The 15,272-nt window shown below is 43.0% G+C and overlaps 1 protein-coding gene across 1 annotated transcript in view; it reads left to right on the forward strand.

Moving 5' to 3' along the window:
- The first annotated feature begins 6,519 nt into the window (after positions 1 to 6,519).
- SMC2 (structural maintenance of chromosomes 2) overlaps positions 6,520 to 15,272 on the forward strand; it is a 39,587-nt gene continuing 30,834 nt past the window's right edge. The window contains exons 1-8 of the mRNA XM_045021852.1: positions 6,520 to 6,592; positions 7,962 to 8,203; positions 9,320 to 9,469; positions 11,315 to 11,437; positions 11,943 to 11,981; positions 12,176 to 12,286; positions 12,623 to 12,667; positions 13,397 to 13,630. Coding sequence (XP_044877787.1) covers positions 8,036 to 8,203; positions 9,320 to 9,469; positions 11,315 to 11,437; positions 11,943 to 11,981; positions 12,176 to 12,286; positions 12,623 to 12,667; positions 13,397 to 13,630 — 870 coding nt within the window. The 5' untranslated portion in view covers positions 6,520 to 6,592; positions 7,962 to 8,035. The remainder of the gene's footprint in view (positions 6,593 to 7,961; positions 8,204 to 9,319; positions 9,470 to 11,314; positions 11,438 to 11,942; positions 11,982 to 12,175; positions 12,287 to 12,622; positions 12,668 to 13,396; positions 13,631 to 15,272) is intronic.

A 15,272-nucleotide genomic window follows, 5' to 3' on the forward strand; every position in this document is an offset into this window, starting at 1 on the left:
CTACACTGCCACTTTACAGCACTGAAACTTGCATCGCTCAGGGGGTCGTTTTTTCACAGTGTAGACAAGGCCTGAGGAGACAGGGAACGGGATCACAGAGGAGGCCAGAGAGCTAGACTGCGGTCAGGAACAGCAGCATGACAGAGCTCTTATAAGATTAGGCTTTCCCTCTTGGAAGAAGAAATAGATGGGTTAATGAATCCCCTTTGTTATGTTTAATCAAAGCTTAGAATCAATTGGTCTGACACGTTACAGTGGATGGTGTGACAGGGACCACAAAGACTCCATGAATTGAGATGACCAGGAAGTATGTCACTAGGGAGGTGGTTAAATTCATACATAATTAAGGGGGGCTGGAGATTTCTCAGTTTGACGGATCTTATTTGGCACCCATGTTATTCAGGGAAGATGGGGTGCACATATCTCACAAGGGGGCAGATATATTTTGTTCTTAATATAATATATTAAGGAAGGACTCGGTAAATATCTGGGAACCTGGCAAAGGATGGGGGTGTGGGGTGGCAGGCAAGTTACGTTGCTTCCATCTCCTTGTGGCAGATATCCAGTGCAGGTACTCATTAATGAGCCCTTTTTACTCCCTGCAGAGTCTGCGTCTACCCTCCAGGCTGATATGAGGGAGAAGGCAGTATTTCTGGTGGCTCCTTTTTCCAGCTCATTCCTAATTGCTTACATGGAGACAGGAGCCTTGCCTCATCCTCTCTGCAAGGTTCCTGGCCCCAGGTCCTTGAAGATACAGTGAAAGAATTTCCTCCCAAGCATCATTTGTTCCTGAGACCGCTTCTTCTCTCACCACATCACCCACAGGTTCTTATATTGGACCTTTCAAACCCTTCAAGGGTCATGCCACGAGGTGAGATGGGCTGACCACTAGGTGCTACTGCCTTTAACGGGCAAACTACCCTATCACAATGATCTTATGCATTTGCTCTACATGTAGGCCTACTTACTTAACCCATTTCAACTTGAAAATCTACCCTTCCCTGCACATGCAGCCCACTATCCCCCACTGACAGCCAGTGACATCAGTCACCTAAGAAAAAATGACCATTGGTGGTATGCATGGGGTTCTTTATGAAACCATCAAGATTTCAATAACTCTCTGTGGCTGTTTAAAGTTTCAACTGGTACATTGCTAGTTCTGTACAGAAGTATTTTGGATTGCAAGAAAAAAAATATTTTATTAAACAAACATGCCAGTAAATATGTGCCAATATAAATGTGAAATGTTTGTAGCTCTATAATTATATGTTAATGATAGATTGTTTAAAATTAGATCAAACAGTTGCAGTTAATAAGCAACCAACAATTCCAGACCTGTGCAATACAGGCCTACTTGTGAAAATAAAGCTACTTTATCACTTCCTGTCGTACAACGTACAAATAGGGCCTCACTATATTCCATTGTAGGGAAAGGGGAAAGTTAAACAATCCATTTTGATTTAAAAATCCAATTTAGATGGTAGCATAGAACCTATGAAATAGAGTTCTCTACAAAACCAAAACAACAGCAACAAAAACTATTTGAAATTGTTCCAGCAGTAAAATATTTCATCTGTATCAAGACCTAAACAGAGCCTTTTTCACCCCATTTTTCTTAGACTGTATGGCTATACTATATAAAGAGGCTACAACTACTCTTATTACTACCAACAACAATAGTAATAATACAAAATGTTTTATTATACAGAAGGTTTTACAATATAAAAAGTGGTTTCAACTGGGTTTTGACAGGTATTATTCTTTTCTGTCATGGCTCTGTGTTATATAGGTCTAAGAATTATTTTTACTCTCTCTTCACTTTGAGAATAAGTGGTTCTGGATATTTTTAATCTATAATACACTGATTTATTGACTGAAATGGGTAATTACAGTTTTATTGGTAATTGGTTTGATAGGGTTTTTTTGGCAGTATTACGATCTCACTTAGTTGTATTATATGCAATAATTTTGTTTGCTATGCAGCATCGGAACTATGTGTTCCAGGTGGCTTTATTAATAATTGACTCCTTTATTGCCTGGAACAGGCAGTTAAAAGTCATTTTGGCTCATTTTTCCATAAGTATTATGTTGCTCACACTTAACTGTATTAATCAATTTCATCCTGTGCGCCACTTTGGAACTGAGTGTTGTAGGCTGTTTTGGTAGTAAAACTATGTATTGCTTTATGTCAGGTTAAAGATCAGCTTAGACATTGTTCTGTAGTATGGCCTTATTCTGTTAGTTTTATTATAGACATCATTTTTTTCCCCCATGCCACTTCAGAACCCAGTGTTCTGAGTGGTTTTAGTAGTGAAGCTATTTATTGCCTGGAATGGCCAGTTAAAGGTCGATTCGGACAGGTTTTTCATTAGTATTATGTTATTCCCACCTATTTGTATTATATGTATAATTTTCATCATCTTGTGCAACTTTGGAAACAACCATTTGGGTCCTTTTTGAGCCAGAAGGGTTAATGACAGTGTGCTATTAATTGATCCTCTTGTTCTCAAGGTTGCTGAACTATTTCCACTGTTTTTAAAGTAAGTTTTATTTATTAAAATACCATTATGGGCTATTCCATATTTTACCCAATCCCAAGCTTACCTACATTTTTGTGATTTTTTTTTACTTCACGAAATAGAGCAGTTCATCTGCACTTTACTCAGTATTTTGAACCTATAGCATGCATGTTACATTGCATTTCTTTGTCTGTTCTCTGCTCAATGTTATTTCACATTCATCTGCTGCCATCTTATTATCCATGATTAGGAAAGAATAAAATGACAAGTGGCAAGAGAAATACACAGTAGACTGCAAGGTCTCCTGACAGATTGTATGCAAAGATTTTAATTAGGTGAGCAGACTGGTAGTTGTGATTTTTAGCAATTTAAAGCCATGGTTACAAGAATTACCCTACAGAAAGTAATGGTAGGACTAGCTGTAGTCTATACTGGCTTCTTTCAAGCATATAGCTGCTGCTATGACCTGTCAATTATCTGTCATTTGGCCTACAGAATTTTGATAGCTCTGTTCTATTACAAGGAAAGTATAGTTCTTCTTGCTCACATTTACAATTAAGACTACTGGTTCTATATAACTCAGAAGTGTCTTAAGAAGAATGGACAGCACCCACTGCGATATGGATATCCCTTCTCCCTCCAAAGACATCTGAAGGAATGCATACAGTAAAGAAATACTGCTAGTGTATTAATGTGCAATTGCTGCTTTTTGTGATATGGACTTTAATGACATGATAAATTACCATGGATCAGGCACTAAATAATTTGTCCATGACAATAGATGGCATCTTCATAATTATGATTGGCTAACATATTAAGTATCAAGTATGAGAGGGGTAGCCGTGTTAGTCTCGATCTGTAAAAGCAGCAAAGAATCCTGTGGCACCTTATAGACTAACAGACGTTTTGGAGCATGAACTTTCGTGGGTGAATACCCACTTCGTCGGATGCAAGTATCAGATACTAAAGCACAGATTAAAGATTGACATGTTGTTTCAAGATATTGTTTATTTGGAGGAGCATTTAATTAAATGTACATTTTGAAGGTACTGAGCAATTTATTCTTCAAGTAATTTAATTATTTAGTATATATGCAGCAGGCCTGATTAATACATACAGAGAACAAGTCTACCACTCATGGACAAGGAACCACTGTTACAAATGACATACATCAAATCTTACAGTTACTACAGATATTGTCCTTTGTCTGCAAGCATGGATGTATCCCTAAAAATTATGCCATGTTCAGCAGGAAAGAATAAACCTTTCAGACTCCTCAGTACTGAAACACACATCTCTCAGAAAATTCCAGCCAGCAGTTGTGAAGCTTCTGGTTTATAGTTTAACTCTCTCAGGGGTACGTAGTAGTTGTGAAGCAGCCAACACACACACACTGTACAATCTAACATCTTTATGCTCAATATATCTAATCATATAGAGGACAGATCATATAATACAGGACATCCTACCACAATGTCTCTCACTAGATCACCCTTTCCTGGGAGACCTTGGAGGATCATCTGTGCTCTGTCAGTGAGGCAGAGTCCTTTATGTACCTTGCCTACCCTACTCCTGCAGCAGCCTCCCCCATCTTAACCTGGTACAAAATGGTTCCCTTCTCCAGTTCACCTGTGACTCCCTTCAGAGACTCCTGCTTCTTTTGTTCTGCCTTTCAGTAATTTTCCACAGCTCTCAAACCCACCCATCCCCTTCAGACAAGAGGAAGTGTCTTCTCCCAGCTAGAGCAAACCCATTGTGCCAGACTGTTTTACTCTGAATAGATGAGTGCTGATCACTCACCACTGTAACCTTGCTAACTCATGGGGGATCCACATACATATAGGCTTTCCAAGACATAGTAATGTTGTTATACAATTTCATAAAATCATCCCCAGTTCAGAAGCAGTACAGACAGAACCCTCAATTTATCATAGTAACACATTTTACTTTTACCTTTTTTGGAAGAACAGAACTGAACTAATTCTTCTGAACTTTTATTCTTCTATGTAATAGTTTCCCTTATTACAGCTTTTGGAAACTAAGTACTCTGGGTCACATCTAACTGTAGTTTGTGCTTGCATTGTTATGTTGTAAATATGATTCTCACACATCTATGTAACGTATTTCTCTTCAGAGACAAAAGTTAAATAAAAATACTTTATTAAGATATCAAGTTGAATGACATGACTATAGATAACATCTTTTAATTGACCTCTGAACTTACAAGACAGCATGCTGACATGCTCTCAGCCCCCACCAAACCCACTCTCTTCCCCCCCACATACACACATCACACTCCACCACCACCCCATTACAAAGCACGTTGCAGTCACTTGCAAGCTGGGATAGCTGCCCATAATGCACCGCTCCCAATACCACTGCAAATGTGGCCACGCCAGTGTGCAAGCAGCTGTCAGCGCTTTCCCTACTGTGCTCTCCGAAGACGGGTTTAACTCACAGCGCTCTACATCTGCAAGTGTAGTCATGCCCTTAGGGTATGTCTGAACTGGAAACTTCAAAGCGCTACCGCAGGAACACTCCCGCGGCAGCGCTTTGAGTGTGAGCATGGTCACGAGCGAGCACTGGGCGAGAGCTCTCCTGGCAATCCACCTCCACAAGGGGATTAGCTCCGAGCGCTGGGAGCCTGGCTATACTAGCACTTTAAAGCGCTCGGACAGTGATTTTTCACACCCCTGAGCCAGCAAGTTAGAGCGCTATAAAATGTAAGTGTAGACAAGCCTTTACTTCGGCCTCAGTGCAGGGGGCTGGACCTGACGATCTCAAGGCCCCTTCCAGTCCTACATTTTTGATTCTATGATCCTGCTATTCCCCTGGGACGCTATTGGGCACCTACATGCCTGAGAACTAGAGGGTGGAGGAGGATAATCCCAGACTGATCCAAGTGATGAAGACATTCTCCCCCAACGCACTGGACCTCCACTCCTCCCAGAAACAGGGTCTTGCACACTGCACATCTTCACAGCCCCTCCCCCCCCCACACTGCTCCCCTAGGAACAGGGGCTCACACGACATGCACAGCCCCCCACCACTCCTCCTGCTCCCCTAGGAACAGGGGCTCTCACACCCCAGGCACAGCCCCCCCCACCCCTACTGCTCCCCTAGGAACAGGGGCTCTCACACCCCATGCACAGCCCCCCACCCCTACTGCTCCTCTAGGAACAGGGGCTCACACACCCTGTGTACAGCCCCACCACCACCACCACCACTCCCCTAGGAACAGGGGCTCTCACACTGCGTACACAGCCCCCTCCTCCTACTGCTCCCCTAGGAACAGGGGCTCTCACACCCCATGCACAACCCCCCTCCTCCTACTGCTCCCCTAGGAACAGGGGCTCTCACACTGCGTACACAGCCCCCTCCTCCTACTGCTCCCCTAGGAACAGGGGCTCTCACACCCCATACACAGCCCCCCACCCCTACTGCTCCCCTAGGAACAGGGGCTCGTGCACAGCTGCCCCGCGGGGGCGGAAACGCGCACGCTACAGGCGCGCGCACGCGCCCCTTTCCTGGCTCTGTTCTAGCGCCCCCCCGGCACAGGGGCTCGCCCTGCTGCATGGCCCTGCCCCCCAAGCCATAGGGAGGAAAGGCTCGCGCGGTTATTCCCCACCCGCCAATCAATGCGCCCTCGCAGCGGAAGGCAGGCAGGCGACGCGCGCTGAAGAAGCCCCGACTCTCCATCTCCACCTATCAGGTGGCAGGGAGGAGGGGGGCGGGGTCCTCTCCTGACCGGGTCTGTCCCCGGCAGACGCCGGTATCAATACGGTCTCCGTTTAAAACGGCCCTTCTCCCGCGGCGCCGTGGGGCTCTGTGGTGCGGTCTCCTTCGCGCCCCGCTCGCCCCCACCCGGGAGCGCTGCCTCGCGTGCAGGTTAGAGGCTCTCACGCGAGCAAAGATCAATCCGGCAGCCGCGGCGCTCCCGTCAGTACTTGCGCGCCAAAAATTCAAGTAAGCGGAAGGGCGCCGGGAGCGGGCGGCCGGCCGGTGGGATTCTAGAACCCGCGGCTAACCGCCTGCCGCGCGCTACACCCTCCGCCCCGCCCCGGGCTCGGCAGGTGAGGAGAGTGGGGGCGGGTCTCGGTCTCCGTGCAGCAGGACGCGGCCGGTCCCGTCCCGGTTTCTCTCCGGGGAAGGGGAGAGGGCTCAATGGATGCACCACGGAGGGGGTGGGGTCCTTAAGGAATAAGGACCCCCCCCTCCCAGCCACTTTACAGGGGCATTGCGGCGGGGGGGGAGGTCTGATGTCTGCAGACCCCCCACCTCGCCCCCAGTGAGGGGCTTCTTCTCTGGGCTGTTGGGGAGAGGCTCCTTCCCTCAGTGTCCCCAGAAGGGCCTGGTTCAGTAGTTTGGTGTCTGGGCTGATACCAGTGAGGGAGTGAAGCCCCCCCCCCTCCCAGGCCTGCCCTGTGGGCACAAGCCCTCTCAGTACACACACTTGCCCCATGGAATTGGGGAGGGTGCAAAATTGGTCAATTTAAACCTAATCACTGAGTTACAGCAGCCCCAGGCCGGTGCCTGCCCCCAGTCACTGCCTTTACAAGCCCCTGTTCTTACTAATAAAACAGGAGTACTTGTGGCACCTTAAAGACTAACACATTTATTTTAGCATGAGCTTTCGTGAGCTAAAGCTCACTTCTGAAACCTGTTCTTACTAATGTTTGTCTTTGTCTTTTCCTTTTTCTGGGTGACCCGAACCAGAGAGGACCATGACTGTGCCCAAGAGCTGTCAGATTCACAGAGTCTCACAGTGAAACTGGCTATAAACAAAGTGCTGCCAGGTGTACAGAATAAGGAGACATTTCTCTCTAATTTCAGTTTGGGATAATCCGAAAGTCACATTTGTAAAAATAGCAGACAGTGTTGGGATTTTTTTTTATATCGTTTAATGATTTGAAATACAGAAGAGTCTGGGGGTTTTATCTATATATTTTTGCTATGAAGTTTGCCACAATTTTAAGACTAACATAAAGTCACAGTCAGCTCTGGATACAGATAACAGTCCATGAGGTACTCCATCAGCACGGCCCTTTTAAATTTCTTCCTCTCTTTTCTTCTAAAAGACTTTAGTCTTGTCTTTTTGCCCCCTACTAGTCTTGTAATTTTTTTTTCTTGATGAGAAACCTGTTTTGTTCCACAGTACAACTTCTGTTTGAATATCCTGAGGCTTATTGAATAAATTCATGTAATCAGGAAATCTTCACTGTGCGTAATATTTGCTGGGGGACTCAATTATCCTTCCTTTGGATAACTGAGATGGTACTGTTGTGGCAAAAAAAACTTATCACATTCCTGCATGTGGGTCCAAATACCATTGTCCATACTAGAGTGTATTATATTCTTTTTCCATGTGTTTCATACTTTGGTTTATATTAGGAGTGCCCGCTGATTTTATCAAGTCTGCTTTTGTTGTTTTAAAACACACAGGACTGTAAATCTCAGATCTTTCTTCATATCCCTTGGAGAGGGGCTTGGCCAAGTCCTCCAGAGAGACAGAAAAGATGCATATCAAGTCAATCATTCTGGAAGGATTCAAGTCCTATGCCCAGAGGACAGAGGTCAACGGCTTCGACCCACTGTTCAATGCTATCACCGGCTTAAATGGCAGTGGCAAGTCCAACATCCTGGACTCTATTTGTTTCCTGTTGGGCATCTCCAACCTATCTCAGGTAAAAAGGAAGGAGAAATATTGCAGTTAGGAAGAATCAGTGAGCAACTCCTCCTTGTGCTGAATAGCATCCTTGTGCAACAAACCTGAGGTTAATCTTCACAAAATGTTGTGGAGACTGGTGTTCCCTTTTCAACCAAAATGAGACAGACTGACAGTTTCTATGCCACTTTCTGGCTGGGTTCAAATTGCCCAATAAAAATTGATGTTATTGATAATTAAATATGAATTTGTAATCACCACTGACTCTTATTCTCAAAATTGACTTACAATCATATCTACTGTGTAAATACTCTTTTACATAGGACTATTACAAATACATGGGAATTCTTTTCAAACACTTTCTAGAAGACTATAAATATATAAGCTTTGTATAGCAGTAATAATCATACATTGATACAAACTATGTGGCCCAGAACCACAGGGGAAAAAATGCTAAGTTAGGAAGTAGTAGGTTGGAAATGCAGACTTTTGGTAGGTAAAAGTACAATCACAGAATATAACACAAACTTATTTCTCTATAATAAACTTGGGCATATCTGGAGCTGGTCTTAGAACCCTATTAGCTGTCTCATCAGAAAAACAGAAAGGAAGTTTTGTTGAAATGATTTGTATTTAAAAGACACTGGCCTATACTGGTACTTAAATGAAAAGTGTGCATTTTGAAGCAAATTCGGATCCCAGTCTTTAAACAGTGTTGCCTTGGAATTCTACGGAAATCCTGCAAAATTGCAAGGAAATCCTATTTTGCTATCTTTATAATCACACACATACTGTATCATGAAATCAAACACTTTACCTAAAGGCACTTACGTATTAATTGATTTTGTCATCTTGCTTCTAAATCTAAGCATTTAATTTTTCTCATGTATCTGGTTTAAAAAAAAATTAAAATAAATTGTCTGACTTACTGTGTGTTAGTTTACCGTACAACCATCTTGCACGTTTTCTACATGCTCTATTTTATACCTGTGATCTGCTAGAGTATCTACATGTACAGTATTCCTATTTTTCAAATATTTCATACATTTTTCCTCAAATTCTATCAATTAATAGTGCACGGTGTGAAGCAATGCAATGGCTTTCTGTTAAATGTATTCTTTTTCCACATTTTCAGGTGCGAGCATCCAATTTGCAAGATTTGGTTTACAAAAATGGTCAGGCTGGAATTATTAAAGCGACTGTATCAATCACCTTTGATAATTCTGACAAGAAACAGAGTCCATTGGGATTTGAGGCTCATGATGAGATCACAGTCACCAGGCAGGTGAGTGTTTAACATCTGTGTTTGTCCATAAAGACTTATGTATTTCCACCGTTTTCAGGGGAAAATGACTATACTAAGATAAAATGCAGATTGAATTCTATATCATCTAGTTGAAAAATAACAATGTTGTAGGGTTTTTTTTTAATGCTCTCTACCCTTACGCATCAAGTTATTTTGCATAATTAAGATTCCTTCAGGTAAGGTTTTAAAGAACACTTGGTTTCTTTTACTTGATTGTGCACTAATTCTTCTTTTTTAAATATGCTCTCTTGAAAACTTCATGAACTTGTGCTATTAAAGTAATGTTTCCAGAGTGAACTCAATAACAAACTGTGTAAGATTTGAGCTAAGCAACTAAATAAGGATATAACAACTAGTTGCCTTTTCACAGTTCATACTACAAATTTTGTAGTATTCCATATACCATAATCAATGACTCTACTCCCTTGAATGGAAACACACCTAGTCATGAGACAACATTCCTGGAGCAAGCCATATTGTCCCATGCAGAAAATGATGTGCTTCCCTTTTCTGCCTTTCTCCTTTCCCTTTCTAATTTTTTTTTAGTGGCCTTAATATTGAAAGATGCTAGGTTGTCCACTTGGGATACTGAATTCATTTAATCACAGAACAGATATGGTACAGACAGGAGCACTGCAAGCTTTCCTACACTGCCTCCGGGTGTGCTTTGACTTGACACAAAGGGACCACCTCTAGAAGTAATTGGTTTCCATGATCCATATTAACCATAAATAAGGCTGTGAGTTTGTTATGGAAGTCACAGATTCCGTGACTTCTGCAGTGGCCAGTGTAGCTGGCTCTGGGGCTGCCCGAGTAGCTCAGGCAGCCTCTGGGTCAGTCCCACCGGCTGCTGCTTGGGCAATCTCAGGTCACTGCCTCCCTCTCACTCCCTAGCAGCAGCAGGAGGAATTTGAGGGGGCTCACGGTTGGAGGTTAGGGAGTGAGGGCTCTGGGTGGCGTTTACCTTGGGGGAGGGGAGGGGAAGACTCCCTGGAAGCAACAACATGTCCCTCAGCTTCTAGCTTCGCACACTCTCCTCGCAGTTCACAGGCACCGTCCTCGCAACTCCCATTGGCTGTGGTTCCCGGATGATGGGAGCTGCGGAGCTGGCAGTGCACGGAGCTAGGAGCTTAGGGATGGATATGTCATCGCTTCCCAGAAGCCAGTTAGGGAGCATGCCATCCCTGCCAACCTCCCCTATTCCCGCCTCCTCCCCGCCCCAAGCGCCAGTGGCACCCCTGGACCACCCCCCAAACATCTGCGGACCCCCCAGCGCACCAGCGGCACCTCCTCCTCCTCTTCCCCCTCCCCCCCCCCCCCAGCACTCCCAAGATTTAGTTAAGGGCATAGTACAAGTCATGAACAGGTCACGGGCCATGAATTTTTGTTTACTGCCTGTGACCTGTCTACAATTTTACTAAAATACCCGTAAGTAAAACATAACCCTAACCATAATCTTTCTGATGAAACTGACAACAAGTTTGCTAGTTGTGGTGGTGGTATTTTTTTTTTCTGGCCTGACACTGAACTGAGAGACTTTCCCTTGTTCCTGACTGCTAAGAAATTGCCAAAGGTACTTGCTGTGGGGCTTTAACTCACATTTTTGCAGTTGGGGTAGAGGATTTTAAAAATGGCACTTCAAACTGATGAGAGGGTTTGTTTGATCTGTGTATTTTGTAATTTTGTTAATTCCCTCAGGGCATTGAAACTGTTTTCTATTTGTTTGCTCAGATTCCTACATCTAAGAATTCCATTAGTTTGTATTCTCAAACAGTAAAGCCATTTTTAGTTCATTTTGAGTATCTCATTTTTCTTTTTCTCAAGGTCGTCATTGGTGGTAGAAATAAGTATCTAATCAATGGTGTGAATGCAAATAACACAAGAGTGCAGGATCTCTTCTGTTCTGTTGGACTCAATGTCAACAACCCTCATTTTCTTATTATGCAGGTATTATATACATATTCCTAAAAAGTTGCTTCCCTTGTTGCTGGATTTGGGAATTTTGTTTTGCATTAGCTCTACATGTTGTTTCTGTTACCACAGAGGCTTCCACATATTGACTGACATCAATTAAATCTCTCAAAAGCCAGTCTGTGACTAAGAATTTAATCAAAATCAGTCAGTCAGTAAGAGATTCCAAACAGGGAGTGAAAGCAGTGTGCCTGATCAGTGTAACTACGTGTAGCGGGACGCAGCATAAGCAAAGTTATAAAGTATAGCACATCATACTTACCAGCTGACTGTAATGTGACACAAGCTGTTTCAGATTTGAATCTGAACTTTCAAGAATGAGATAACTGAAGCCAAACCACGTTTATTCTTTTAGACAAAAAACAAATTTCTTTAAAAAATTATTGTACTACCTGATAAAGTTTTGATTGAGAATTTAATATATAAAAATCTTACACTTTTTGAGTTTACGGGCCATAATCATTTTTGCCTTTATTTCCAGGGACGAATTACCAAGGTTTTAAACATGAAACCTCCTGAGGTGAGAACAGAGTTCACGTTTCCTTTCTTTCTCCTTTTTCTTGATATCCTTTTATACATGTAAAATTTTGAGTTGACTGTTTGCTCAGGACTGTTCGAATAGTATTTTGAAGAAAGGTGATAGGGAAAATTTTTTGTTTAACACTGGTGATTTTGAAGTTATTTCATAAGCTTGGGTTTTTTTTTGTTTTTCAGATTTTAGCTATGATTGAAGAAGCAGCTGGTACAAGGATGTATGAGTGCAAGAAAATAGCTGCCCAGAAAACTATAGAGAAAAAAGAGGCAAAACTGAAAGAAATTCAAACGGTACTGTGTTTGCAATTGTGTGGCTTTTTAATGCTTTACATAAATTGAATAACATCAGTGATAGCAGTTATAAGCTGACTTGAATGACTCAATTGCCTGTTGTGTAGCCTTAGAGAGAGAAAGTGCTTCTCTGCCACAATAGAAGAGGATGTATTTGACCCATTTGCACCACCATAGTCCCTTCTCTTTCGCCTTCACCCATTTGTTGTATATTTATGGTTTCTGGAAAGTTTGCTTTCTCTGCGTAAGGCTATTTGCATGTGGTCAGAGTAGTAGGATTTGGGAGAGTTTTCAGAGTTAAGAATCTGAAAATATATTTTGTTTTTTGTGTTTCAGATTTTAGAGGAAGAAATCACTCCAACCTTACAGAAACTGAAAGAGGTATTGACTTTTAGACCAGAAAAAACATCTTTGGCTTTTAAACAGACTTAGTGTTATACTGGGTGAAATTACACCAGAGGGCCAATTTTTAAAATATTGGAAAATAGCCTGACTAACTTGGAAATCTCTTCAACAATTCATTTTTTGAAACAAAATGCTCTTCTAGACTCTAAAACATCGACACGCATTTCTAGTCTGAATATTTTTGTAATGTGGAAAACATGGTTTATAGAGAGATTATTTTATTTTCAGATGTCTAATTGTTATGGTAACATTGGACATTGAGGACCTGCAAGAAATTATAGGGAAAAAAAACAACAAAAAAACTAGAAGACAATAGCAAGATGATGTTTTAACTTGGTTCATGAAAGGATATCCAAGTGTTGTTTGAGCAGTACAGGCTGTTGTATTAGCATCATTTGCTAACATTTAACTAAGCAGGCACGTGTATGTATAATGCATTTGATGCTTCAGAGGAAGGCAAAAGTGTAATGCATATAGCCAGTTGGGTACTACAGTATGTAGGAAAGGAGAATCCTTCCTTGCTTTCTCATCCCTCTTGGGGAATTGGCATATATCTTTTGAAGCATGAGATTTGATTACTCATCTTGGCTTGTATAGCTACAAATATTGATCATAAAATTATATAGAACTTCTCAGAAATACTATGGACGTATTACAAAAAACTTTTAATGCTGGCTTATTTTTATTGGTGGCCTTTTCTTTCAGGAACGCTCATCCTATTTAGAGTACCAGAAGGTAATGCGAGAGATAGAACACTTAAGCCGTCTCTATGTTGCGTATCAATTTGTTTTGGCTGAAGAGACGAAGGTACGTTCTGCTGATGAGTTAAAGGAAATGCAGGCTAACATAGCGAAACTTCAGGAAACAATGGCTGAGAATGTGAAAAAGGTGAAGGAACTTAACAAAGAAATAACAGAGATGGAAAAGAAGAGAGATCAGGTAAGTGAAAACACAAATATGTTTGTTGATGTATACACAAGGGATTAAATCGGAAAGGAATAACTTCATTTCTCTGAATTAAAATATAGAGAGAAGTTAACCAGTGTTCCCTCTAATTTTTTACGTTCATGTGCAGAATGAATTTTTTTATGTGCACTAATATGGACATCACCTTCATATTGGTGCACATAAGAAAATTAATGTGGTGGGGGTGGGGCCGAAGTGTTTGGGGTGCAGGAGGGGGCTGGGGTGTGTGTGGGGGGGTTTGGGCTCTGGGTTGGGGCCAGAGATGAGGGGATTGGGGTGCAGGCTGCCCCAGGGCTGCAGTGGGGAGAGGACGACTCCCCTCATCCCTCTCTCACCACAGCAGCTCAGGGCTGGGGGAGGGTTGCCTCTCCCCGCTGCAGCAGGTCTGTGCTGGGGCCAGCAGGTAGGGGCGTGTCATGAATAGTTAGTAAAGGGTTAAAGCATAGTACCTGGTGGGCATCTGACCTGAGGACCAATCAGGGAAGAGACCTGGCTGGAGGGTTTGTCTCTTCCCCCCCCCCAAACCTGTTTTTCCTGTTGGATGGGAATGTACTTTGTCGAGCACTTCCCCCCACCTTAGGAATCCTGAGTGATATCTCGTCTCACAATGGACGAAAACACCGCTCCACAGGGGGCTTTGTAACAGAAAGCCCTGGAAGAAACTGAAAATCTTCTAACCCTGAAACTGCTTCAAAACCACCTTTTTCTCAAGCTGCCTGTCCAAGCAACAAGTAAGAAAAAGAGAATGCTCCCTTCAGCGTAGCCCAGCTGAAAAAAATTCCTTCTAACAATGGGATCGAAACTCCGCTGCCACCATGTCAGGAGTCTACCCTCACTTGAAACTGGGCGGTTTCAAAGTGAGGACCCGCATGTCTTCCCCCCCACCCCAAAATCCTAGGGTAGGTCTCCTTCAGGCTGCCACCACTCGGTCGATTACGTGGGCCGAGACACCCCTATATTCCCCCTCCCACTCCCCTTTCCAGAGACGTTCCCTGGGGAAATACAGATCCACTCATCGGAGGGAAACCTCCCCCCCCCTCTCTCTCCTAGCCACTGGAAAGAGATACCTGATTCAACTGTTTGAATCAAACCCAGGAGGAACTATCTCCCCCCTCCCTTCTCTGCCCGGAGATAAGCCTGTCTCACCACCGAGAGAGTGTCTTCGCCCCTCCCCCTATCCACAGTAGAAGGGATTTAATCAAGTCTTTATAGAAAGAATTTATTAAAAGGAAAACAAGAAAATACAGAATCTCTATGAGCCCAAGCTGGACACTCATAGGGTATAACCTTGCTAAGTTTTGGAGAGAATCCTCTCCCTTTCTCAGTACACAAAACAGCAGAATAAGAATAATCAATAACAAACACACAGAATTGCAAGCATAGGATTATTAGGTGAGGACACAACGTATCTTTCTAATACTCACTATCTTGACTAGAAGAAATTAGTTCAGAAAGGTGGAAACTTGTAGACTTGATTAAAACATCTGGACCCTTGTAACTCCAGACGGCTAAAGACAAAGACCCCCCCAAACAGAGGGAAAAGTTCCCTCCTAGGAGTTTCAAATTCTCTTCCCTGATTGGTCCTCAGGTCAGATGCCCACCAGGTACTATGCTT

The sequence above is a fragment of the Mauremys mutica genome, chromosome 6 (assembly GCF_020497125.1).
Source record: "Mauremys mutica isolate MM-2020 ecotype Southern chromosome 6, ASM2049712v1, whole genome shotgun sequence".
Lineage (NCBI taxonomy): Eukaryota > Metazoa > Chordata > Testudines > Geoemydidae > Mauremys > Mauremys mutica.